Source organism: Accipiter gentilis, chromosome 27 (genome assembly GCF_929443795.1).
Source record: "Accipiter gentilis chromosome 27, bAccGen1.1, whole genome shotgun sequence".
Lineage (NCBI taxonomy): Eukaryota > Metazoa > Chordata > Aves > Accipitriformes > Accipitridae > Astur > Astur gentilis.
In genome coordinates this window covers 3,499,225-3,526,955 of record NC_064906.1, presented here as the reverse complement: position 1 = coordinate 3,526,955, position 27,731 = coordinate 3,499,225, and the positions used below count along the sequence as shown (strand labels likewise).

At 39.0% G+C, this 27,731-nt stretch overlaps 1 protein-coding gene across 3 annotated transcripts; it reads left to right on the top strand.

The window, feature by feature from the left end:
- Window positions 1–32: 32 nt before the first annotated feature.
- On the top strand, window positions 33–27,010 carry AFG3L2 (AFG3 like matrix AAA peptidase subunit 2). 3 transcript variants are annotated; one of them, XM_049830321.1, is made up of 17 exons: window positions 33–247; window positions 4,728–4,827; window positions 5,303–5,371; window positions 6,788–6,900; window positions 7,828–7,980; window positions 10,191–10,265; window positions 11,512–11,636; window positions 14,173–14,446; window positions 15,006–15,143; window positions 18,912–19,065; window positions 19,650–19,757; window positions 19,890–20,015; window positions 21,033–21,143; window positions 21,742–21,857; window positions 22,823–23,023; window positions 24,673–24,867; window positions 26,006–27,010. In XM_049830321.1, exons 1-17 carry the CDS (start codon window positions 125–127, stop codon window positions 26,246–26,248), a joined length of 2,424 nt encoding a protein of 807 aa, XP_049686278.1. In that variant the 5' UTR covers window positions 33–124; the 3' UTR covers window positions 26,249–27,010. The 3 variants fall into 3 exon arrangements, with proteins under 3 accessions (XP_049686278.1, XP_049686279.1, XP_049686277.1); XM_049830322.1 differs by having other exon boundaries at window positions 6,785–6,900; window positions 11,515–11,636; XM_049830320.1 differs by having other exon boundaries at window positions 6,785–6,900.
- Window positions 27,011–27,731: the final 721 nt, after the last annotated feature.

Sequence of the window (27,731 nt, the reverse complement as noted above, 5' to 3'; positions counted from 1 at the left end):
GTAGAGGAAGCGCGCGCGGCAGCGCGATGAGGTCAGACGTTGCCGGTGGGGGTGGAGCGGCGGCAGTAGCAGTAGCGACGGCGAGGGGCGGCGGCGGCGGCGGCCCGGGGCGGCCGTTTGGGCCATGGCGCACCGTTACCTGCTGCTGGCGCGGGGCAGCTGCCGGCGCCGGGGGCTTCCCGGTGTCCTGGTGCGACAGCTGCTCTGCGGGAGGGGCCTGCTAGGGGCAAGGCCCTGCCTGGTGCAGGTGAGTGGCAGGGCACGGGCCTGGGCCCGGCCGGCCGCTTCCCCGCCCGTTAGGCCGTAAGCACGGGGGGTGGTGGGGGATCTCGACTGCTGTGGTGACGCGCGCGGGGCGGCCCCGCCGCCGCCGCCGCCCGGGACCCCGCGGTGCGGGGAGGCGCCCCGCTGCCCGGGGCCGAGGGCTCCCCGCTGCTCCCCGCGGCCTCTCCCGGCTCGTCTTCCCCCCGCTTCGGCGGGGGCGGCCGCCTGTCCGCCCGGTGCCTGCCGTTCCAGGCGGCGGGGAGCGGAGGCCGGCGGGTGGGCCAGGAGGCCCGGCAGCGGCAGCCGGGCTGCGTGCGGGAGCAGCCCCGGGCACCGCGGGGCTTCTTCGGCCTCCGGAGCGGCCGACGAGGAGCCTCTCTTGTCGGAGGAGGACGAGGCGGCACCTGAGAGCCGGTGCGCGGTGCCGCCCGGTTCCCGGCGGGTTTTCAAGCGACGTGTTTCACCTGCGGCAGAAACACCCCCCTTGCTTTGTCCAGGGCGGTGGTCCGCGGTGGGCGGGTTCGTGGCTGTCCGCACATAGCGCCCGTGCTGCGGGCTGGGCGACTCGTGAACCGGGTGCTCTAGCATTAACTGATCAGTCGTGGCGGCTGACTCGGTTCTTTCTCGGTAAGGCGGTTTAGACTGTGTCATCTGTGACCCGAGGCGTATAACCCTTGTTGCCAACCCTAACGTATCACAGGAATGACAGGCCTGTGCTACTCCTGTGCTAATGCTTGGGAAAAGGGAGATGCTGAACTCCTGCATCTTTCGACGGCACCTTGGGCAAGTCGCTTCGTTTTTCTGTAGCGTATAGCGGAGAACAGTTGCACCGTGGTAGGTATGAAGGTTATTGCTACGGTAGTGATAATTGCGAGATGAATACCCACGAGGACGTTGGTAACTTTGACCTAAGTATAAATATGGGTTTTGTTTTTAATGTTGGATTGGTGTTTTTGTTTGGTCAAAGCTGAACATCTTTAAGACAATAAATAAAACACTGTTGGCAGCACTGCTCATCTGTCAGGAAGCTAATTCTCATTTCTGTCAATAAAGCATAATGAGTTCTCAGTTGGAATGGAACAGAGGAACTATGAAGGCAATTTTATATTCATCCTAGCATCTGGGTCCATGTGTAGGTAGCAAAACTACAAACTTTGTGAAAGGCATTACTTTTTTTTGATCTTTCTTTAAAAAAAAGTGAGTAACTTGCATTAAGTTAGATTTCTTTACCAGCTTTCTGTCCCCACCCCCAACGCGCTCTTATGTAATGTTTTGGTGACTTAGATAATTAAGGCTTCTAGCTTCATTTTAGTTTGCTTTGATTTGGAACTTGTTTATGGATAAAGCTGTAAACTTGTAACTTTCTAGAATTAATGAATCCTTGGTCTTTTACTTGCGTAGCTAAGCAAGTGGATTTTCTGTTGTTGCTTTGTGTAGCCTCAGTTTTTAAAAAATGGATTATGGTTACAAAGGTTTTATGAAGTCAGTAGTTCTGCTTATTTAAAATTAACTATTTTATTTAATGATGGAAGGCACTTCTTTGGTGTTACAGATCTTGGGTTTCTGTTACACTCTGGAGTAGTAACATCTTTCTGCATTATTTTAATTGTAAAACTGACCTTTGTGTACTTTGCTTATCTTGAACTTCTGTTTAAAAAAAAACAAAAAAACGTTTTGATCTTTAGGAAGGTGTCACAAGGTTTGCCTGAAAAAAAATTATTATTATTATTATTGGGGGATTTGGGGTTTATATGCTGTGGCAGTTCTTTCACCTCTGACTGGGAGAAGCTGGGCAGTTTCCTGCTAAATAGCCCAAACCAGCATCCAGTCAAAACATGCTTTGTTTGCTTTCCCTCTGCTTAGGCAGTGAGTGTGCTTGTATCAGCTAAGCTTGCTGTAGCATTCCCATTGCCAGCCACCCCAAGGACAGGTCCTGTGTCAGGATCAATATAATCAGTTTTCATGCTGGTGATTTACAGAGTCAAAAAAACCCAAACCAAAACAAGCAACGACAACAAAAAAAAAGCCCAAACCCAAGTAGTTGTTACCATTGTAGCATGGTTCTAACAACTTTTGCGTTTGTGGAATGCTCTGGTGAAAGGAAGCTGTGTGTTTCAGTAGATTGACTCACCTAGATCTGTCGGTAGCATAAAAGCACACCTCCTAGACTCAGGTGATTTACTGAATGCGCCAAGAAGTCAGTTGTTCCCTTTTTCTTACAAAACAACTTTAAAACGCTCAGGTCTCTGCATATTAACTTGACAGGTAACTCTGTGCTTATTCATGGAATTTAGGATCTGTAGAGACAATCCAGCAACAAACCAGTTCCATTATTCAGGTCTGCCCCAAAGCTCTATCTGCTTACCCTCCTCTCTCCCCTTCGTTCCTTCTTTCTCTCCACCTTCCCTGATTAAACTATAACTTAATTCTGTAACAAACGCATGCTGGTCTAGCTGAGCCAGGCAATTGGATTTGGCTTACTTAAACTTTTCTTTTAAATGTGAACGGTTGCTTTGTTTTAGTTAGAGTAAAGGTTTCTGAATATTCCTGTCTCTCTACAAATAAAAAGTAATCCGAGCTTGCACAATAAGTAACTCCCAAATTTTTTTGGTGTCGTAGGAGACCAGTGACACAGAAGGGAAGCCAGTACTACTGGACATGTCCTTGAGTTTCATCTCTTGCTCTAACATTCACTGCCTGTTTGTATTTGAACTACAGATGGGTTGGTCTGTGGCAAGCTCTTTTTATTTCATTGCCCACACAGATGCATCCCACTTGTTCTAAAGCTTTTTCTAGGCACACAGATGCAGTTGCTCATGTTGGAAGTCATAGTGTATTGGACCTAGTAGCTCTTCTCTAGGTTAGCTGCTCTCCAGATTATTTGCACTGCACGTTTTTCACGATCAGTAAAATCTCCTCTTGGATTTTCAGTATCAGACTTTATTCAAAGACATGCCGTGGCACGAAATAATGGCTTGATCGAGCAGCCTAAGAATTCTTAGCTCAGTCTATAGCGAAAGCAAGCAACAAAGATGTTTTGGTATTCCTCTTGTTTCCAGCAGGTGGAAGTAGATGGCTGCTCAGAATAAGTCTAATGTATTTCATCATTTAATAAGGGGTGGAGGGAGAAGCTCCCAGACAGAAGGCTTCAGGAGAGTTAGCATTCAATTAATGATATGTCAGCATTCCTAGGGTAGTTTTAGCATGCAATCTAGTATCCTGTGAGTTTGTTTAATATGAAAAATAGGTTTTGTCTACAACCATTACAACTTGACTATAACAAAATTGCTGTGGAGACACTAGCATTGAGCTTTCCTTCAAAAATGTAGTCCTAGAGGCATTGGTCCTAGATGAGTGTTTGCTGTTGCGCATGATACTTTGAGTCGTGTTTCCAGGACCTGTTGTTTTCTCTTTTTTTTGGTTTGGGGTTGGTTTTTTGTCACTATTTCTCTGGCTTTTAAGGTAAATAACTTATAATGAAAAAGAACAGAAGGAGACTGAGTGCCTCTGTGGGGCAGAAGGGAATGGAGGCAGAAAGTAAGTCAGCCTGTGGGGGAAATATGATATGGATAATTATTTTTTTCCTCCTTAGAAGCTCTGGGAAAGCTTAGGAAGGGGATAAGTTGGGATTTTATCTAAAATATGTCCTTCCTGAAGAAAGGGGGTTTGATTTCTTTGTAATGAAATTGCAGTTTACTCTGTTTTTAAGTATTTGGTTATGATACCAAAAGTTTTCTTGAGAATTAGTAATTCTAAATATTTCTATTTCCTTCATTGTACTTAAATGGTGAATAACAGTAAACAATTAGTCTTAGAACAAGGTGTGATAGACTTGAGTTTGTTGTCTTTTGGTAGCTGGATCTTTACCTACGTAGGGGTTTAGGTCTGCTTTTGAACTGATGTTTCTCTGTGTTGGTTTCTTAGCTGGATGTAAGTATTGTCTGCCATATTCCTTTCTTTTGGATTCAAACAGATCTTTCATATTCAGAAGTTACAGGTTCTTAACTATTTGGAAAAAGTTGCAGTTCTTTAACAAAACATAATGCAGTACTGTGTGGATCTTGCTTGTACAATCATAGTTAGTGCTGTACTTAAGTGTCATTCAGCTGGTATTATGAAATATTTCCAATAGGATTGGTGTGTAGGTATTTAAGGTTCACAGCTTGTAGTGTTTCCTGCTTGATTTTTCTCTTTTAATAAAGAATGTTATATTTGTGTGTAAGATGAAACTCTGCTCTTAACAAATAGAATAAAAATTTCCTTGCTGTAGAAATTACCCATTTGACAGAGTTTTCCTTTTCCACTGTTGTCTAAAGCTCTAGTCCACAGCAGTTACTACAAAGTCTGTTGTAAAGTTCCTGTTATAAAGTATTATCTGACTTGTTGCAGTTTGGGACTACTAGAGAGCTTGAAGATTTTTGTGGCACCTTCTTGTTGCTTTATATTTGTTTTTCATCTTTCAGCTCCGTGAAGAAGTTACCACTGGAGTTACTACTGACAGAAGTACTGTCTTGGCAAGTGTAATTGCAGCTTGCAGAAGGCTTTTCTCTCAACCTCCCAAAGGTGATTATAATGTTGATCAGTGAAGTGAAGCAGACTGCATTCCTTACTGAGGACAGCACGTATTGTGTGCCATTTAGGTTTATTTTCTGTGGGGAAGTAAGCTCTTGTACTAACCAGCCATTTATCTTGAGATGGAACATTGTTTCATGGGATTTCTAGGAGCTATTAAAGAATGACTGCAGTTTGCTCAACGCTGTGCAATGCAATTTTCTGTTCAACTAAGCTGGTCTATCTCTGGTTTAAAGCATAGCTTTACTTTAGGTTATTAAATACATTTGATACTTTCTTGCAGTAGTAGATTTATTTATGGGAATCCGGTAGAACTCTTCAACAAAAAGACAAGAACAAAACCATTTTTGCCTATATGTTGCTAACTTCTTTGCTGTTGTATACATTCAGCTTATGACTGCTGAAGTGTAGTGACAGAATTGTAAACTAAAAAACAATTACGAGCTCTTTAACTCTTTCTTAACAGGATTTGAAAAATATTTTCCCAATGGGAAGAAAGCTAATGGAACTAAAGGTACAGCTGGAGAAACAAAAGGTACAAAAAGCTGCTTGATTTCAGTTCTTTTTCTGTAATGGGTATTCATCAGACTAGATTTTAGCATAACATTGTGGGTTTGGGGTTTTTTGTTTATTTTCAGAATAGATGTTTCTGTACTGATTAGTTTAAAAGTGTGAATTGATATATTTTTATTAAATGTTATTTTGCTTTCATATCATGTATATCTTATGCAATAACACTTGTTTTCTCTTATGCTTCTGTTGGAATGCTGTCCTTAAATTCTCATTTTACTGTTTCCTATTGGTTGACATTAGTCATGCATTCATAAATTCTTTATGTGTATAGTTCTCAGCTTTTCCTAGAGCAAGCTAAAATACCCACTTTGTTGTGTGGAATAACTGGAATTGTCATTCTGGTTGAGGATCCAGAACCAGCTCTTTAGCCAGGACCAACCATGTAGCCTGCTGCTTGAAAGAGGAGTTAGTAGTGGCAGTGCTAGAAAGAGCCCTAGCTTTACAAGGAGGGGAGTGAATCTGGAAATTATTAGAAATAACAGCAACTCCATTGTATCAGCAATCTATATAACATGTCTTCCAAGGGGAAGGAGAGGCAGCAACCCTGTGAGTCTCTTACAAGAGCAGTAATAGGAGCACCAGTTTTTCTTCCACTAGGCCTTGAATGGTAAAATCTAGTGTCATGCCTAGATGCCCAAACTACAAAGCTGTTGGAAGGAGTGTGTGTTAGTGTTGTGCTCTGTCTTGCCCTCTTGAGCATGTTGACATATGACATTATGCTACACCATGTAGGCACCTTGTGAGTTAGACGAGTAGAAGAATGATTAAGATGAACACCTCACCTGTAGTTGGCTGTTACTGTGCTGTGCTTGTCTCTATAATATTAAAAAGGGATGCCAACCTGTGATACCGATAAACCCTGAGCCTTAAGAGGACCATGGTGTGACTGGAGGAGTGAATTATGGGAGATGGAGATGTTACTTAGCCCTTATGGTGTTTTTTGGTTTTTTTTAAAACAAACAAAAAACCCCACAACCCACCAGCACCAAAACCATCACAAAGACCCACGAAACCCCACCCCACAACCCCCAACAAAATGCTTAGAATAATCTTGCATGTCTTGGATTAGTGCAGTAGAAAATTTCATGCAGTCTCCCTAAGAGGCTTCTTTTTATATAAGTGTCATCAGTTATCAGAAGAGAGGTCTGTTAATTGTATCATAACTGTATGAGATAATGTCTCTCCACCAGCTAATGGATTATGTATCTGTTTTGCTATTAAAAAGGCAGTTTCTCACATCTTATAATTATTGTAACATTGCAAACTAGTTCATTTTTCAGAACAACTTTTTAATTTTAAAACTAATAAAAACTTGTGTGAGATTGGTATAAGATGTAAAGATGTGTTGGTTTTTTTTATGTTACATTTTTGTTAGAAGCAAAGCAAGCTAGTGCCCGGCAGCCTAGTGGGACTAGTAGTGGAGGAGGCAGCAGTGGTGGAAAAAAAGGTGGCAAGAAAGAAGAAACTAACTGGTGGACCAGATTACAGAAGGTCTTGATTTTAAAATATCTTTCTTTATGGTACTAAATGTCTTGTCCCCATGAAATAACCTTGCATGTTTTTTTGCTTTTTAAGGCCATATTCTGATTGCCTAAATCTTCCTTAAGCCTCCTGTGCCTAGAATTTCATAATAACTGGCTCTAGGTGGCATCATGCTCAGTGCCTTTCATAAATAACCATTTTGTATATACCTTCAGAGGCATCTAACTCTAGTTCAGGAATGTTAATGGAGTTTTAAGCTATATAAATATGGTTGCTAGTAGTCAGTGTTCTTATAGTGGAGCCTCAAGCCTTTAAAGGCTTTGTATTTTGTTTCAGAATATCAGTTTGTAAAACTTGCTGACCACACAATGCTAGTTAAAAGTAGTTTACTGTTAGCCGTTCTTACCTTAATGGAGTACTTGCATAAGTTTCTTTTTGAAATTTGTACTTATTGTCATTAGCTGTAGCACAAAGATGATAGCATCTGGCAGTACAAGAATATAAAGAATATTTTTCTGATTTTACTTGGTGCACATAATCTTTCTTTTTTTTTCCCTCCTTCCTGGGTTTTTCCTGTTAGTTTTTTCCTTTATTTTTCTTGGTCTTGCATCTAGTCCTGGAGGGCAGGGAAAATTGTTTCAGAATGGAGGGAGAAAGGTCGTATAACAGATAGCAAAACTTTTTTTAAAAAAGTAGTTCATAGAGCAAAACTATTCAATTACTATTTGTAAAACACTTAAACATTTTCTACTAATACTGTAATTCCTCAGTTATATCTGAAGTTACCGAAGCACGTTTATACCACAAAATACAGCTTTGATGTTCTCTGTGGTAACCTTGAGTGCAGGGAATAGAAGCCAGAAATAGATACTAGAACCTGTTTGTTATATACCTTATTACAGACTCTAAAACTTCTTTTTTTTCTCCATTTCCTAGGGTGACATTCCATGGGATGTCAGGGAGTTTCGGATGTACGTAGTGGGAAGTTCTTTTTTCTGGACAATGGTTGTATATTACTTCTTCTTCAGGGTCCCTGGGAGAGAAATCACCTGGAAAGACTTTGTGAATAACTACCTTTCTAAAGGAGTGGTGAGTAGTGAGGGGAATCAAAATCAAAAATTGGTGTGCTGAAGATGCTCATTTCTGCCTCCCTGCTTGTGCTTGTATTCGTGTATCTGTGGAGTGAGAACTGGCTCAAGAGTAACTTTTTAGGGAGAGAGAGAGGGATTAGCTTTCATCTTAATCAGTTCCTTGATCTGATGTTCTGGATGGCTATATGAAGGTTTGTATCATTTCAAGAGAGGAGAGGGAATGAGCAGCTCAGGACAGAACTTCTTTGTTGGGTAGCTCGTGTAGATGCTGGTTTGAAGGAGCAGTGTAACCGCAGTCTCTCAGGGTATGGTTTTACAGTACAGGTAAACCGACCTAATGGCTTAAGCAGATGTGCCAGCTGCCTTCAGAAGAAACTTATTCCTAACCTCAAGCACTTCCACGAGCCCACCCCCTGAAGAAAAGAAAAGTTTTCTGTTTGTTTCATGCCTTAAATCAGTTCCTCGGAGAATCTGAGGAGCAGCAGTGTGAACAGAAAGGTGGGGGTGGGGAATGGAAGAATCCCTTCAAGGACAGTAAATTGGCATATCTATGTTGTAAAATAGTCTCCTTTATTTGTTTTCTCCTCTTATTTCTTCTTTCCTTCTTACCTGGAGCCACTACCGGAGCAATCAATTTTATCATCGGTGTCCTATCTCTCTGTAGAACTTGGCAGCTTTCCACACTTGACGTAATAGGTTGGTGATGCCCTGAAGTTCAGGAGATTGAGTGTCTTACACAGGCCTCTTCCACTTCAGGAGCCACTAGTTCTTGGCTCTGTTAACTCCCTGTTTGTAGCTTTGCCTGCAGATTAGGAAAACATTGGCTTGCTTCCTCCTCTAGGTTTCAGACCTGGGATTTTGTGTTAACAGCATGCTTCCTACCCCTCCTTTACTTTGGTAAAATGCTAAACAGGTTGTTTCCTACCTTTCTTTGTCTTGCTGATCTATGCAGAGCTGCTCTCTGTATGCTTCTCCCCTTCTGCCTAGACTGTCTTACAGTCCTGTTCTTACTTGACGATTCTGTGTATGTCTTGTGAAAGAAACCTTACTGATTATATTTGTCATGAAGCAGTAAGACACTATCTCAGTAAAAAGATTAGTTTGTTACAGTGAACAAAGCTGGAACCCTTGTTGCAGAAAAGCATTATGAAAGTGGGTTGTTGCACAAAACCAAGTCTCCTGGCCCTTTGTAAGACGTAGTCTGGATATTCAGATAAGCTAAATATGTAGCTATCAAATGCTGTTGGTTGCCATACTGGTGGCCAGTTGATGAGGAGAAGACATCAGCGCTACTGGGGTTACACACTTTTCAAAACAAAGATGTTCACGTAGTTTTGCATTAAGTCAGGCTAGATCTAGAGTGGCTTCTTAGCTCATGTTTTGCTTCATTTCTGCCAGAAATGGTGACATGTAGTGAGTTCAGGGAAACAACCTTACTAGCCTGTGTACAGTTCAGGCCCAACTTGTAGAACCATTGCTAGTTTTAAATCCTTTAAAGATGCTGAGACCAGTTATTTTATGGAAAGAGGAAGAAAAAATGGAAAGAAACTTTGGTTGCCTTCTGAAGGGACTCTGTCAAATTCAACAAACTAACCATTTGAGACCTCTAAAAAAAAATGCTTAATAGTACATATCTGCAAACTTGCAGCTCAGTTCTTGATTTTACTTTATATGGTACCAGTTACCTCAACTAAATTCTTCTTTATCTAATTGATGTTATTGTGTTTAACATGGTAGGACAGGAAGTCTTATATTGGGGAAAACAATTGTAAGTGCAAAGTTAAGTCTTCCCCCATTCTGTTCAGTTTGGTTTGTTTTGGAAGCTGCTACAAGAGTTTGGGGTGTGGTCTATTGCTTTTGGTGTTTGACCATTGAAATAGTTAAGTATTGTTTAACTATTTCACTGTACCTGTGATTTGAGCTGTGTGCATTGGGTTTTTTCCTTGAAAAAGGGTATGAGGTCATCCGTTCAATCTAAGTTTTAATGTGCCAGTATTCCTTGCTTGCTGATTACATACACAATTATTCATGCCATTCCTAATGGCAAACTGTAGATTGTGGAGCCATCCTGATCTACAACGTGAATTTTATTCTTCTTACTGGAAAACAGAACAGGTTCATATTTGGTATATATAGCTCTTAGCTGTGATGGAAGTGCAGCGACTGTACGCTCTAATCCATCACAAGTTTTGTTCTTTCCTCCTACAGGTGGACAGACTTGAAGTGGTGAACAAGCGCTTCGTTAGAGTGATCTTTGTTTCAGGGAAGTCTCCTCATGAATGGGTAAACGTTTTTAATAGATATATATGAGACATTAGAAACAGCAAAGCAATCTTTTTAGGTAAAGTTTGATGCAGAAAACTTAGTCTGGAGCATTAATAATCTCTTAATCTAAAACATGTTTTCTGCCTTACTGTTACATTATCCTACATTGTGTGTTTTTCACTTTACTGTATAGATTCTTTTGCCACAAATATCTTAAAGCTATGACAATTAGTTCCTTCCCAGCACCGTGCTCTTAATACAGATACATGAACAGGAAGAGTGAGAAATTGCTGAAGGTTCTGTATTTCTAGCTGCTGTTTTCCAGCTGTCAAGAAAACCCCAGACTTAACCATACACACTTTTGGATATTTTTTGTTCCAGACTGCTTTTAGCCAGTTATTTGAAAAACAAAAGAGAAGCTTTGTCAGGTTACCTCTTCCTGGGTGGCAGAGTTTTTTTAACTGACTTTCTGAAACAAGGTCTGCCAGTCCCTCTGGGGTAAAGTGAAATGTGCAGCAATTACTTCATCAGTGGATTTCAGTGTGACTTATTTATACACCTACTCTTTAGCCCACAAACCACCAGTTATCTTAGTTTCTCAATCAGTTTATACTTAGGACTACTCTCATTTTTTTTCTTTTTCAGTATTAGGGTAAGTAGGGGCAATTCAGGCAGGTCATGTTGCAAAAAGGGAGATTTTATTGAAAAACCAAATCTCAACACTGTTTGAAAGTAATGTCTGGAATTTTCTTCCTGGTGTATGATATAAGTTCGTGCTGTCTTTTGTGAAGACAGCTAACTTTAAAGATAGCATGGACTCCAAAAGTAGAGAATTGCCTTTCTTAATTAGGAAAGCTGAGACCTTCAGGTGAAACAGTAAATTGTATGGCTTCTGTGTTTGCCGGTTCAGTGCTCTGTATTATTCTGACTGCATAGCTCCCTTCTAAAGATCTGTTTGCCTACTCTTCTTCCATTTGTTCCTGGAGAAAAATGCCAGGTTTTCAGTCTGTTTAAAGTGCCCCAAAACTATTTGGTTTATGATTCCTATAGAAGCAATGACAGATACAGTATGTTCAGGTTGGTACGCCTGGATTTATTAGGTGCATCTTACATCCATTGCACACTTTATAAGGCAACTTAAAACTCTGTTTTGGTCTGAATCTGTTCTGAGAATTGCTTATGCATGTGTTAGAAGAAGTTGGCTTGTAATGAAGCTGAAATAAGATAGGGCACTTTGTGGTGATCTCTGTTTTTTTTTTTATAGCAGTACGTCTGGTTTAATATTGGTAGTGTGGACACTTTTGAACGGAATCTTGAAACTGTGCAGCAAGATCTGGGAATAGAAGTGGAGAACAGATTGCCTGTAGTCTACTCGACAGAGAGTGATGGGTAAGAAGTTGCTTTAAAAAAAGTCTCTTGATAAAAATGGTTGTCTTTACAGTAGAAAAGTAGAGTGCAAGAGATGCATCTCGTACTTCGCTAGGTGGCAGTATTATCAGAATAACAATTATCTTGGTTTTATTTTTGAATGTTAACTGTAAGAGGAGCTGTTCAGTACTTTGTCTCTGTAGAAATCCATATCCTCTTACCTTAAATATAGCTTCTTATTACATAAATGTTTCTGTTTACAATTAGTCCTTCCTTCATTTAAGCCCTTCCTCCAAGTGACTTGGACTACAGCAGGAGTCAGCCAGGCACAGCTGTAAAGCACCAGAGATGGCACTCATGCAGATTTTTGGACAGACAAAACACAGCATAGAACTACAGCATATCGACTGAGATATAACAGCCACCAATTTCTGCCTGTAAATTCAGCAGAAGTCAAGTTCTGTGGCCTTGCAAGAAATTGGTGATTAAGTAAATCACACTATCCTGCCTGTTAGTAGGAGCCGGAAGATGCATCATGGTTTTTATCTCTAAATTGGTTAAGAAAAGTAGTACTGACATTGGATTTATGGCATTGTTGCTTCCCCAGTGGGGAATAATGGCTCCAGTACTAGATTTGTATTCTTTGTATTAGTCTTTTGTAGCTGAGTCTTATTGATCTGGGCTTTAGAAGAGACTAGATGTGGTTTTCTGAATGGTTTAGATGACAGATGTAATCTTTTATCCCAAGAACTGATTTCTTTTTGATCTAAGTCAGCAGTTTGAAAATTATTCCTGCTGGTGTCTGTGAAATAGGTTTTTGTACCATCAGGAAATTCAACTTTGGGTGTAGTAGCTTGTATTACTAATGAAAAAGGCTCATTTTCTGCCTGTCTTGTGTTTTCATTCTTGTTACTGTGGTATGTGTTTCAGTTTTGGGGGATGAAGGGGAAGTTTTGTTTATTTCTGCAGTGTGTTTTACCAAGCTGCTGCTGCCTGTTTGTCTTGGTGGTAACAGGAAAAACAGTAGCCTTAACTCTGGACCATCCTGTGATTTCAGACAGAGGTTTTCTTTTCTCTGTTCTTCTACAGATTATCTCTCCTCGTTTCTCTGTTTCTGTCTAATGGGGCATGCTCTTAAGGATGGTCCATAAATAAACCTGCTGAGCCCTTATTTAAACAAATCTGGGAAAAAAAATGAGTGGGCAGGGCAACATGGTGCTTGTGTGAAGAGGCTGCATGTCAGCCTGCGGCTTCACTTAACAGACTGGGAAAAGTATGTCAGTTCCTATGTCATCCTTGACCTCGCACAAATCTCTTAGTTGCTGAACCCCTCTTTCTGACCACAGTCTCTCTGGCCCTTTCCTCCTCAGTGTCTGTTCTTCATAGAATATGTTGCCTATAACTTCTTGCTCTGGCCCAGAAATGCCACAGGAAACAGGAGAGAGCAGCCAGCTATATGATCAGTACTGCTGTTCCCTGCCAGATCAGAATCAGCTGAATACCATAGAATAGGGAAAATCCTTCTTTTCTTCTTCATCTCAGAAACATGGGATATCATTAAAGCCTGGCAATCCTGTCCTCATCTATGGTAGTGCTTCTTTTCAGCATTTTGTTTTTGCTGAGAACAAAACAGAACCTCGTGAGCTGTTCTTGAAGGTCTTACCATAGAAAAATCTGTGCAGTGCTCAGATACTGTGACAGTGAGGATGGTGTTAGTATTAGGATTTTTGGCCTGTACAGAGCTATGCTAGAAAGCTGGAGGACAGACAGTGAAGGATAATGGGCAATGAGTAATTAAAAAAAAAACAAACAAAAAACCCCCAAAAACCAACCAAAAAAAACCCAACAAACCAAAAACCTATAGCCATTGGGAAGGGAAATAGAGACATCAAAAGAAGAAGAAAATGAAGAAAGACCTGAAGGAATAAGAGCAAGATTATATTTTGGAGAGAAAATTCTGCCTGAAGTTGTAGCATACGCTGATTGTATGCAACCTAATACAACTTATTTTGACAACATAAACATTTGCATAAACTAGTCCTGTGAATTTACCTTTAAGGACACACAAAATGAGCTACTTCTGTTTACTAGGTAATGCAGTTTTCCTCTGTAAAACTCATCAATGTCACTTGATGAGGTGTTTGGTTTAAAAACAAAGAAAAAATAACAAAACAAACCCCAAAACTGTCACTTGTTAAACATCAAGTGTAGAAATATGTTATCCTCTTACGATTATTAATTTACATTTTCCCAGGGTCACGAGGGAAGGAGGATGGGCAATGAAAAATTAATTCCAACTCTTCAATTATAGTTACAAGAGGCTTTTTGGCCTGTTTGACTTCTGTAATTCAGAATCTTTTTTTTTGTTCTCAAATTTATTTTAGTTATTTCCCAACCTGAACAACTTGCAAAAATGTAAACATTACAAGTTAACAGAGTGTTTGTCCAGAATTTGTTCAGGGTTGCTTATGATGGAACCAACATTTTATACGTTATATGCAGTAATGGATTTTTGAAATATATGTGGTTTTCTGCTTTGTTTGGTTTTTCTCCACAGGTCTTTTCTCCTGAGTTTGCTGCCTACAATCCTGATTATTGGTTCTTTACTGTACACATTAAGAAGAGGTCCTGCAGGCTTAGGTCGAGCAGGGCGTGGAATGGGTGGACTCTTCAGTGTGGGTGAAACCACAGCCAAAGTCCTTAAGGATGAAATAGATGTTAAATTCAAAGATGTAGCGGGCTGTGAGGAGGCCAAATTAGAGATAATGGAGTTTGTTAACTTTCTGAAAAATCCCAAACAATATGAGGATCTGGGAGCAAAAATTCCAAAGGTAAGGAAATGATGACTTAGCAAATAAAGACTTTATTGTTTTGGTAGTCCTCAGTATTCTAAATTGGACTAGGAATGTGTACGTATGCAATGCTTTTCAGCTTCTCACAGTCAGAAAAAAAAAAGGCATTGAGTGCCAACAGTACAACTGTGGTGCCAGGAGATTTGCCTCATGGAATACTTCATCTGTTTGCATGGGTCAGAAATGATGCATTGCGTGCATGTATACCATCATTGTTGTATATAGCTGTTACAGAATTGTCATTTGGCTATGTTGTTGTGAGGGGCCATCTGATGACATACTTTTTTTTTATGTCAGTCAAAGAAAACACTGTTCCTGTAAATATAAGACAGCATGGCAATGTTGTAACTAATTCTTTTTTTTCCTTTTGCTGGTTTAAATGAGAGATGACTTTCGATTTGTTTCCTTGCACAGTTTTGACTGTGGTGGAAGAAGAGCCAGTGGACTGAACATCATAACGTAGATCTTTTAAATAAGATATTTCATAGGCTTATATTATGTTTTCTTCATGGGAAAAATATACCTGTTTCTCTTGCAGGGGGCAATTCTGACAGGTCCTCCAGGTACTGGGAAAACACTTCTAGCTAAAGCTACAGCTGGAGAAGCTAATGTACCATTTATCACAGTCAATGGCTCGGAGTTCTTAGAGATGTTTGTTGGTGTGGGTCCAGCTCGAGTAAGTCTTTGGTTTTGTTCTCGTTTCAGTATTAGTTGTTGAAAGAATGTTGTCAAGTTTGGGAGGCAAACAGTTTGATTGTAGCTGGAGTTCTTTCATCTATGCAGATTACTTACAAGAGATGCCAGATGCCTGTCTGAACACAAGAACCATACATGTACCTTTCATAAAAGGAACTGATGAGTTCAGTATCTGGTTGCAGGTCATCGAGATCTTAAGGGTTTACCTCTTTGCAGGACCTTAAGAAAATAGAACCAACTCGCTAAGCTTTGCTCTGAAGTAAATTTACTAGCTGGGTCAGAAATAGGTAGCCCATTTGACTGCTGCTGTGGGAATGTCTCCTCCTGCTCTGAATAGTTCCTATTTCTTTGAAGAACTTTATTCTCTTTGTGGTGTCAAACTCTTAGATATAAGTAGTTGTCTGGGACACACAAATGAGCTTCTGGTTGAAATAGGAGTCCAAGGGTTATGGAGCTAATGATTGATTTCTGGAGATGAGGTGATTTAAATAAGTAAATATATCTGTCTAGCATTTTTTGTGCTCTTTTGCCTTAACTCTCTTAAAATAGCTCATTCAAAACATACGAAGTGGAGGGAGTTAGCTATGTTCCAGTACATCTGTTTTTCTTTAATTATTTTTTTTTATTACAACTACTTTTCAAACATTCAGTTTTAAATCTATCTTTTCTGTCTAGGAAGGAAGGACACTTAAAACTGCTGAAAAATATTCTATAAACAAGTTACTGGTAATATTTTACAAATAAGGCAGGTAACACAAAAAATTAAGGTTCCTCATAACGTCCAAAATTTATACTCCATTTTCCAATAGTTCATACCTTCACTAAACTCCAACCATCTTGTCTTAAGCTTTAAAAAGTGTCCTGCAAGGTGACACACTTTTGGAAAACTAAGATTTGTTTGCCGCAAATTGCGCGAACAGACTTAAGGAGGTGTACCGTGGTTTTTACTTATGTTTAAAAACTAATTCTGCTAGCATGAAATGGAAATGCTTTAGGGTCTTGATTTTGAATTCGAAATTTGACAGGAAATAGCTCTTGCCAGATACGCAGTTTTATGTCCTGTGAAAATTCTCAGGAAAACTCATTTTGACTATGTTCTGTAAAGCCCTGAAAAACTGCAGTTTTCACATGTCTAGCTGTGTTAGAGGTTAGCAGATAAACTTTCCAAGATTTGGTCCTTAGTTTGTCACAGCTGTGCACGCGTATGCCTCTTGGAAGCCTGGGTCTCTCTCAATGGTCTTTTGCTGGACTTACAGTAATATAGGTGGGAAAAGATAAGTGAAGCCAGGTAATTTTGGGTCCTCTGAAAAGAGAAAAGGAAAGGGGCATGGGGGACACATGCAGGTAGGCACAGAGCTTAGAACCAAGAGTAACAGGAGCTGTTCAGAAAGTTAAATGCAGAAGCTAGTTGGGAGTGGAGGCTTCAATGAGGATGCAGAGAGAGGCTGGAAATCTGGAAAGAAATTGGCAAAAGGAGCTGCTAGGGAGGGGAGAGGTATAGACAGAGTGGGGAAATAGATGCAGAAACGGGTAACAGGGTAAAAAACATGAATGGTGACTGTTTAAAGCCAGAGGGTATGGAGATAGTGATCGTGTATGCAAGATGAGCGGGACTTGAAAAAGGGAGCATGCAGTGTAGAAGGGACTTCACCGAGAAACAGTAAGAAAAGAAACTGATCCATATTCTCTGGGAAAGTATCAGATATCCTGAAATAATAATGGTATTCAAACTACATTGTCATTAGTTGTCAATACATACCTGAAATGCCCCAAAGCAAAGTGACTTGACCTTTCCTTACTGGTCTGTGCAGATGATTTACCAGCTTTTACTACCCAGTGAAATCTGTTGCCATAACAGTGACTGCTTTGGCTGTGAATTGAGGTTTCAACACAGTTAAGACAGTTGTGAATGATGCTAAATTGATTATTTGTAAATTGGGATATGCTAGAATTAAAACTGCTTACACAGCTGTCCTGATTTCGGCTGGGATAGAGTTAATTGTCTTCCTAGTAGCTGGTACAGTGCTATGTTTTGGGTTCAGTATGAGAAGAATGTTGATAACACTGATGTTTTCAGTTGTTGCTAAGTAGTGCTTAGACTAAGTCAAGGATTCTTTAGCTTCTCATGCCCAGCCAGCAAGAAGGCTGGAGGGGCACAAGAAGTTGGGAGGGGACACAAACTGGGGGGAGTTGGCTGGGGCAGGGAGGGGGTGCAGATTGCTACTCGGGAACTAACTAGGCATCGGTCAGCGAGTGGTGAGCAATTGCATTGTGCATTGCTTCTGTATATTGCAATTCTTTTTAGTATTGTAATTTTATTATTGTTGTTATTAATTCTATTCTAACAGTTCTGTTAAACTGTTTTTATCTCAACCCACGAGTTTTACCTTTTTCCTTCTGATTTTCTCCCCCATCCCACTGGGTGGGGGGGAAGTGAGTGAGCAGCTGTGTGGTGCTTAGTTGCTGGCTGGGGTTAAACCACAACAACAGCCTTGGTTCCTTTGGTGTGTTTTTTAAGTGTATATGCAGTATGGTAACTTTTAGTTCATTCCTTCTGAAAAATAGCTGCGTGTTTCTGGATCTCTGTCTCTTTCCAATCAAAAGATAGTTCACTTTTGAGCATATGACACTTTTTCCTTGTTTATCATGTTCCTTCATGCTTTATTCATTGTACTTTTTTCAAATTCTGTTTACTACAGAGAGTCACTCTGACTTGTAGAGTGTATTGTCCAACATTCACAGCTCTTCACATCTGCTGTGCATTGTAATCAGAGAAGTCTTCTCTAATTGCATCTCTAATGTACAAAGCAGTAAAGCTCCGAGTTGCACATAATTCTCAGGTCAAGATTCTTGTAACTTTTTATTTCCTGTTTGCATCAGTTCAATTCCTGAGTTGTAGATCTGTTAACTCGTTGAACTGGTTTTAATGAGGTCCTTTGGACATATTTGCAAGCAGAGTAACATTGTAATGTTGCATCTTAAAGCCAATCACATTGTGATGTTAACTACTACAGTAGTATTTGATAGGTAATATTTAAAATCTGAAAGTAAAAAAAAAAAAAATTATTTCGGCTATTTGCTCATTGGCCATTTTTTCCAGACTTCTAATTTAACTTCCAAATAAATATTTGGGGGTGAATTCAGTTTTCCTAGCCCATGTAATGTAGAGACAGGATGGCTAAGAGCCAATATTTATAAGAGCATATTGTTAGAGTACAACAGTAAATGCTTTTAAGTAAGTCTTAAGTTCACTGTAGGAGCTACATCACCCTAACTAAAGAAAAACTTAAAAGATTTTATTTTCTTGGTATGAAGACTGTGTGGTAGCACACCCATTCACATTCCAGTTCTGCTTATAATACTGTGCATTAAAGAAGAGCTTAAAAGAGAAATCTTGCTTTAAATCTCTGAATTTTGGAGGCTTTTAGAGCTGAAGGTGAAGACCTATTTCAGTTATTCAGGAAAAGTCGTTACTCTTAAGTTTTCTTGACGTTCTTAGTTTATGGATTGAGAAGGGATTTGTCAACCAGTGATTCTTGCTGAGCAGCAGCTACAGTGTAACTTCTCATTGCCTTGAGAGCTGGCTGGAGGCTGTGAAATAGGTAACAACCATCCTCAATTATGGTGATACTGTTACTGATGTCCTCAATTATGGTGATACTGTTACTGATGTATTGCATCCCCTCCTACCCACCCCCCAACTCTGAACAATTGCAAACCAGTCTGATACATACTCTGTTCTATTAAGGTTAGAGACTTATTTGCTCTTGCTCGTAAAAATGCCCCATGCATTCTCTTCATCGATGAAATAGATGCAGTAGGAAGGAAGAGAGGAAGGGGCAACTTTGGAGGACAAAGTGAACAAGAGAACACGCTCAATCAGCTTCTAGTAGAAATGGATGGTAAGTATTTAACATCCAATATTACATTATAATAACAAGTATAAGGGAAAGAACTAATGTGCTTGTTCAGACCTGTTAACCAACATTTGGCTTCTAGCTTAAATATAAATTGAATGTGTTTCCTTGCTTCCTAAAATAAAGGATGGTGACTCATTTTGCTGCAGCCTGATGTTTTGCTAAAATTTGTTTGGAAAAAAGAACCATCATTCTGCATCTGATAACTCTTTGTCATAGTTGAATAGGCCAAAAAAAAATTCTTTGGATGAGACCAGTCTGTCTGTAAAAAATACAGCTAGCCATGCTGGTTCTGCAATTTCCTGAGCAGTTAATCTATTATTGCATTTTGAAGATAAAGCAGGATTTGATAGAGTACTTCACAAAGCAGAGCCCAAGGCCATTTTTTTGCTTGTTATGAAAAGCTGGACAATGCTCTAATAAATGGAAGTATTTTCAGCTTTAAGATCATTTGTTTAAGCTGTCAGTTCTTATGTGGCCCTGTAAAGCGGACAGTCTTTTTATTTCTTTTTTTTTTAAATGGAAATTATATTTACACAGATTTTCTCTTTATTACGTTTCTTCAACAGGATTTAATACAACCACAAATGTAGTAATTTTGGCAGGTACTAACAGGCCAGATATTTTAGACCCTGCTCTAATGAGACCAGGACGCTTTGACAGGCAGATTTACATTGGTAAGTTTTATCTGCGTCACTGTATAGTTCTGTGTTTGTAGCTATTTACATATGTAACTTTGTTCCTTGCACATATTCAATTAGAATATATTTTTATGTGAAAAGTAAAAGCATACTTTTTTCATCTTAAAGGACCCCCAGATATAAAAGGAAGGGCATCTATTTTCAAAGTTCACCTTAGACCTCTGAAATTAGACGCCGTCTTAAATAAAGATAACCTAGCAAGAAAACTCGCATCACTAACACCTGGTTTTTCTGGTAAGCAACTCCTAATGCCACTGTTCTTCTCCGTTTACAGTATAAGCTGTAGATATTTTAGTTCCCTACTGTTTCTGGTTTTCTTGTACCTGACCTTCTGGACAGCACTCTATTTTATTGTATTTATTGGTACAGCAATAGAATTCTCTTTGTCTGTTTGAGCAAGTAGGAGATTTCTGAGGGTCTTAAGTTTTGTCTGCCTCAATCAGGGTGACATTCCAAATGGCAGTTTCAGCAAAAGCAATCCAGAGATTTCTCATTGCTATCACTCATGTGTGCATTCTTCCTTTTAATATGTTGGTTGGATTCTTTGAGCGCTACTAGAAACTTGGGGTTTGTGGAGTTTGTGTGCATGTAAAAACTTCTCCCTGGAAAATGTACTGTAACTTTGTGTTGAATTAGGAATGAATGTGAGAACTTTCATTACTGGCTTGTAATTTAATCCATTTAAAGTCTGTGCTGACCAGTAGTTAAATTCTTCATTGTTTTCATGGTCTGTATAAAACTGGTTTTCTGAGTTGTGGTTGTCAACATTGCTGGAAACTACAGCGATGATGTTTAAGCTATCTCAATAGCATTACTGCAAATAATGTTAACGAGGTGGACGGCTTGAAACCAGTAATGTGAAAGGATATCCTTTAGAGATACATCAAGGTCTGAGCTATACTGGATCCACATGTAGGAAACTTATTCTGCTATGTATATACATATAGTCTGTTGCAGACAGACAACTTAGAGAAGGTAGGATATATCAAACAAGTACTTCACTAGTAATAAGCTCTATTTGGTAGCTGTCTACCTAAGAGAAAAATCCTAAAGCCTATAACCATAGTACGTGTATTTAAATATCTCAAAGAATTATGCTATGTGTAATGAATTATTTCAGAGTGCATTACCTTTAATTTTCAAGTTTTATAAGAATCTCTAGAAAACTAATTCTAGATAAGGTTATCTTTATGCTAGACTGAGAGAAAATTGTTGAAAATGATCAGTAATTCATGCCTTTCATGCCCTTAGGTGCCGATATTGCTAATGTTTGTAATGAAGCTGCTTTAATTGCTGCAAGGCATCTCTCAGATGCTATAAACCAAAAGCATTTTGAGCAAGCAATTGAAAGAGTTATTGGAGGTAGGTGAATCATGTCAATTGTTTCTCAAAAATTGTAATATGACAGGCAACTTCCTTTTCTATATACATATATAGAAGGCCACGCTTAGAATCTTTCTCCTGTTCTTCAAGATTGTATAATTTTTGACTCCCAAACACACTTGAGGTTTAGAAAAGAAGCAAAAGAAGTATACTGTCTATATTGCTGACTTCTATAATAGGGAAAGGGGTGTGGAGAGAGATTTCATCAGAATGCTTTTTTAATTTCTTCAAAATGGGGAAAGGAACAGGTGTTTGGATTTACCAATGTTTTTAACTGCTGTTAGCCTGAAGTAGTGTAGAAAATTATTTGATTTTTAAAGTGCAAATGTTTTGTTTAAACGTTTGAATATTCTTAAGAACTTATACTTTGAAACTAGAAAATCTAATCAAGGACAAGGTTACAGTAAAAGCTGGACAGTACAATTTCTAGAACTTGCAAATTTTGGAGTCTTTAAACTTTTTTCAATAGATCATATACGTGGCATCTAAGTATTGCTCACCATCTTCCTAAATAAAGTAAGTGATTTCAGTGGAGAAAGGTGTGTCTGAAACTACTAATCAAATTTATTTTATAAAGGTTTGGAAAAGAAAACACAAGTACTGCAACCAGAAGAGAAAAAGACAGTAGCATATCATGAGGCAGGGCATGCAGTTGCAGGATGGTTTTTGGAACATGCTGACCCACTCTTAAAGGTAAAGGAAACTAATCTGAACTAGTAATTTACCAGTAGCATGGACAGCATCTTTTTCTTTTTTTTCTTCCCCCTAAAGTTGAGAGTATTGTTAAGTATTAAAATATGTAATCTTGCAAATGGTCGTGTAAGTGTGTAAATTTTAGAGTACTTTTTTGGTTCACTAGTTGTAGCATTCTTAACTGTTTTCTGACTTAGCTGTTACAGGGTTCATAGTATAAATGTCCTTGGAAAGTGAAAGGGACCTGATCTTCCCATGAGTCTGGCTGCCTTGATAGCTGCTGCTTCTCTGAGGCTTTTAGTACAGATCAATGGTTTAAGTTAATCTTACCAGGTTATGCAGGTAGATGCTTCTTCACGAATATAACTATAAAAATTGCCATATAGTGGCTAATTTTAATTTGCTTTTTGCATGTACAGCTTGAGAAGTTGAATATAAAGAAAGATGGACCCCAATCTCCCAAACTTGCTTTAACATTCATAGTTTTGCTTGGTTGTGTTCTTAATTTTGTCTGACTTTCAAGCTTAAAATTAATCTTGTACAATTTACTGCTGGAAGGAAGGAAGGGCATTAGTAAACATGGAAACTCCTCCAAATAGTCAGAATACTAGAGATGGAGGAATGCTGTGTCTGTTCCAGAATAATTAAAGCCCAATACATAACTCTGAAAGAACTGTGGACTTTCATTAAAATATTTTAAAAATACCATACAGTCTTTGGAAAAGATATGACAGTGGTCTTGCCTTTCTTTTCCAGATATTCTAGTAGTTGTTATCCCAGTTTAGAGCTAGCCAGGGCTTTTAAGGATAAATCACAATGAGGGCAAAACTGTAAATGGAAATAATGTCTGAATTAAACTTCAAGGGTGAGTATGGTGTAGGTTGCAGTACTAAAAATTGAGTCAAACCGAAGAATAATTTGTTTAACTCTATTTAGTTCTAGCATTCTGTTACTTTTGCTTGTAGGTATCTATTATACCACGTGGTAAAGGACTGGGTTATGCTCAGTATTTACCCAAAGAACAGTATCTTTATACCAAAGAGCAGCTACTTGACAGAATGTGCATGACTCTGGGAGGACGTGTATCTGAGCAGATCTTCTTTGGAAGAATTACAACTGGTGCCCAAGATGACTTGAAGAAGGTGACCCAGAGTGCATATGCTCAGGTATGTGCTTAAGTGAGACTTCTTTTTTTCTTACAGTTTTCTTTATCTACTGCCTAACACTAATAATTTGAAATGATGCAATTTGATCAGATATGTCCCTCAAAAGCCTGGTTTCAAAAAATACTATATGAATAAACTTTAGGCTGTTGTTGTATAGAGATGCTGATGACTCAAATGTTTTATTATAGTCTTACAACAGGAGTCTATGCATTAGGCTTTGATTACTATGCTACGTCTGCCCACAGGAACATATATGCTGCCGTTGGATTCAAATTCGTGTGGAAATTGTATACTTTTAAAATGGAATTTAGTGCACAGATTTGATCATCTGATCCTACCTACTTCTACAGTTGCCCGGTTTGAAGACCCAATTTGGATTCACATGTGTAACTAAATCCAGAAAAACCTTGTATTTAAGCACTATTTGCTGTCAATTAAGGCTGCTGAAATTGACATGAGTTTGTGCTTATCATATTAACTAATGTAGATGAGTAATGTGAAATACTATCAATGTAATGACTCACCAAAGTGTAGCTATGTGCTACACATGGGTGTGTTATTCCATTTCCTGCATCAACACAAAAGATGTCATTTTATAAGACACAGGGTGAAGGAGAGACATTTTAGAGTACACTTCTCCTCTGCACAACACTTAGCCCCCACCCCCACCTCCTGGTCTCTGGTGTTCTTGTTGCCCCAGTTCTGGAAGTAAATGTGCAATGAAATCTTGTTAATGTTAATTTTATGGGATCTTCAGTGACTCTTGCTTAATTTTAAATTAAAAAATGTTTAAGTACAGACTTCTATTCAGGTTAACCAGACATATTGTCTCTAAAGAGAACTGGGGGCTTAAATGCAAGTATTGAACTTTTCTTAAAGAGGCAGGGTAAGATGTTTGGTTCTAATGCTGAGATCTCTGAATTCTGAATATTATTTGTCATACCTATATTGATCTTGCAAGACCAAGCAGAGAAGTGCTGCTTTAGTAACCAACAAATTGATAGTAGCCATAGAGTGAATACATAAATAGCAGTTTGAACTTATTTCTGCCTCTGCTGGAGTAAAATACACCTTAAACCATCCATATTTGGCAACCAGAGGAGTCAATATTCAGTAATAAGTCAAGCAAGATAAGAATCATTTTCACCTTTTATGGGGAGTGTCTTGGGATGAAGTATAGCATATGATTTTTGCATATGATAGGATAAAAATCTTCAAGACACTCTAATACTTAAGTTATCTATATGGGTGAATGGAATATGCTAGACTTTGGATGCATTTTGAATTGGAAAAACACTTATTCCTGGTAAAGGAAAAGAGTATTACTACCTAATGAAGGCTGAAGTGTTTTTCTGTAATATCTTACTATTTAAACAGCGAAGCATTATGTACATTACAAGTAACCACCTTTAAATGGTGATATTTGTATCCTTCAATTTAATCATTAGGAAGAAATAAGTGGAAGTCAACTAAGGTACTTTAGCTTAGGTAGACTTGAGTTTTCAGGGAAGGTTTGGTTTTGGAGGAAAAGACTGGTTCATAGAGAAATGACTTCTTCCTTTCAGTTTTGTTCACTGTATTTTACATCAACATATCCTAAAATCTTACTATCTCTCCTTTGTTTTTTTTCTTGTTTATTTTTTCTTCAGATTGTTCAGTTTGGTATGAATGAAAAAGTAGGGCAGATTTCCTTTGATCTCCCTCGTCAAGGAGACATGGTATTAGAGAAACCTTATAGTGAGGCAACTGCCAGACTGATAGATGAAGAAGTACGGTCACTAATTAACATTGCTTATGACAGGACGCTAAGTCTCCTGACTGAGAAGAAAGCAGAAGTGGAGAAGGTGAGCATTACAGTATTTTTAGCCACCAAGTTCAAGCTGCTAAGCCAGAATCTGGATTGAACCGAATAGATTAAAAATAGTGACTATGTAAATATATGAGGCAGTTTGCTCAAAAACTACTTGATGTAATCTTGAGGGTGTGTCACAAGACTTATTTAAGTAAATAGAATTCTCCTTTTGTGTTGGAACACCTCTGAGGTTCTCATGAACATGATTTAACATTCCCTCCCCCCTTATACGGTCAATATTCTTTTGGAAAGTTGGAAGGAAGAGTCTGCCTACTTAAAGTAGGCTTTAGTAGATGTACAAGTATGAAACTTAACCCAAATACAAAAATACCAGGATTCCAATTCATAAGGCTAAAAGAAGCTCTCTAAGAAGGGAAGTACATATACTTTCCTTTCTCCTGAATTCCTTTTGAATGTTAAAAAGTATCTTTCTACCATCATCCTTCCCTGCCACCTAGCTGCTTGTGATCTGCCTTGCTGCAGCAGAGGTTACCCTTGTGGATATTCTCTTCCTCCACACCAGAAAGCTTGATACAGCAAAAGGATAACTTTCCAGGATAGGCATCTGATAGGCTTACTGACAAGAAGACAAGTTTGTATGGATTCAGTAAATGGTGTTATAGTAGGTCCACATCCCCAAAAAGATGACTGAATACGGTTCATGCTGAACAGTGTGCTCAGTGACCCAAGAAGGTTACAAACTACATTTGTACAGTATTGTATGCTTTGGTATTTTATGGTGCTCTTTAGCTTGTAGCATAACAGCAGCCCTGTTGAACCATCTAGTTTGATAGGAAGGGAATGCTTGTTTTCATCTATAACTTTGTGTCTTGTCAGGTGCCTTTTGGCAGCAGTGAAAGGCTGCTGTTCTGAAGCAACAGTAACAGCAACAGTGGCCCACAGGGAGGGCACTTTGCTGAATCTTAAAAGTAGGATTAAAAAAAAAAAGGTATCTTTACCTAAATGCTCACAGGGGAGAAAAATCATGTATTAAGTGAACTCTGAGCAACCTGGTTTTTTTATCAAAATTAATCAGTGCTGAATTTGGTCCCAGACTGCCTTAAACTCTTCCAAGGAAGAGAGCCAACTTGGGTATTTTATATGTGTGACATAACTTATTGCTATTCCAGGTTGCCCTACGGCTACTGGAGAAGGAAGTGCTTGATAAAAGTGATATGCTAGACTTGCTTGGCCCAAGACCATTTGCAGAAAAGTCTACTTATGAAGAATTTGTTGAAGGTACAGGAAGTTTGGATGAGGATACTTCACTACCAGAAGGCCTTAAAGACTGGAACAAAGAGCGTGAAAAAGAGAAGGAGGAGACAACAGATGAACAGGTTGCTAGGCAGATCAGAGGAGGGATGCCATTTTAACTGCAAAGTGCGTGATGATGTTGACTTGCACTCTGGAAGAGAAACAAACTCACCTAGTTTGTACTCCAAAACAAAAAAATATTTATTCAACCAAACTGTATTAGGGATGGGTGGAAGAGTGATCTCTTGTGATGAGATAAAGATGTTCTGCTCACAGTTTACATGTGTGATATCATCTTTTACCAGTCAACTGATGATAATCTTTCATTTGTCAACTGAAGAAACACATTGGATTTGAGCTGCAGTGGAATGCCAGAACTGAGCCTCTCAAACTTTGAAACAGTTCAGATTCATGCACAAACTTTGTGGCACTGGTCTCTTTTTAAAATGTATGTAAGCTTACAAAAATTAAAGGTTGTTTTGATTATTCATCTAAGGGATACCTGTATGTGACCTGTTTCCAGAAAAAGAATCATACAAAATGCATTGTTGAATGCTTAGCCAAAAGTCTGGTCTTACAAAGTACTAGCTTTGCAAAACTATCAGCTCTTTCATTTGACCCTTTTCCCCTCCACCTTTCATTTTGATTTTTAGAAAAGAGTTTGTCTACAGAGAACTGCCATGTAAGTTGACAGTGAAACTGGACACCTACTTAAATATCTTAAAATGTACTCATGGTTCAGTGTCTTTAAGTCTGAAACTCAGTTGGGCTCCTGCAGTTTTATTAGTCAGTTTTTTACAGAATTCTGTAAGATATTGAACATATGAATGTGTTGTGTAAATACAGTTTGAGTCAATAAAATCAGTACTTTTCTGAACAAAGGTTGTTTTGGTTTTGGGGGGGGTTTTTTGCTGGTTTCTTGGTACAGAATTCAGGCTAATAGAAAACTTCCTCTTAAGCATAAGATTTTGTTAAATTAGGGTACTAAGGTTGTGCTCACAAATACCAAAACCAGCAGCCAAATCCAAAGGTGCTAAATCAGATTGTCAGTGTTTCATATTGGTTTGCTTAACCTCAAGTTGTTTGTGTGGAGGGTTTTTTTTTTTTTGTTTGGGGTTTTTTTCCTCCTCCTCCTCCCTCTGCTTAGTTGAATACAGTTGTCTTAATATAGTAATCTGCTTCTGGTTGTCTGCTGCATGCAAGGCATTTATTAGTTGGAGAATTCAGCTGTTCAAAAATTAACTGAGGGTCACGCTATCCCAGAAGAAGAGAGGGAAGCATGGTTGGGGGGTGGGGTTGGTGGTTAAGTAGTGGAAGAGAATGAACCAAGCTTCTCTGCTGGACAACAAATTCTTTAAGGCTTATGACTGAGAGGGCAGGTTAAGGGAATAATTGGTGATTGATGCCATCTGTATGTTCCAACATACTGGAAAGCAGTAAGATGACAAAGCAAAAAGTTGTCTTGGAAGGTCAGACATATTTGAAGTAAATTGTGTATTGAAATTACTCTTTAAGAGGGGAAGCTATTGCCATCTCTGTTGGCTGGCTTCACAGTGAAGAGGAACAAGGGAAATGGAGCAAATTTAGGGCATATTTACTGGG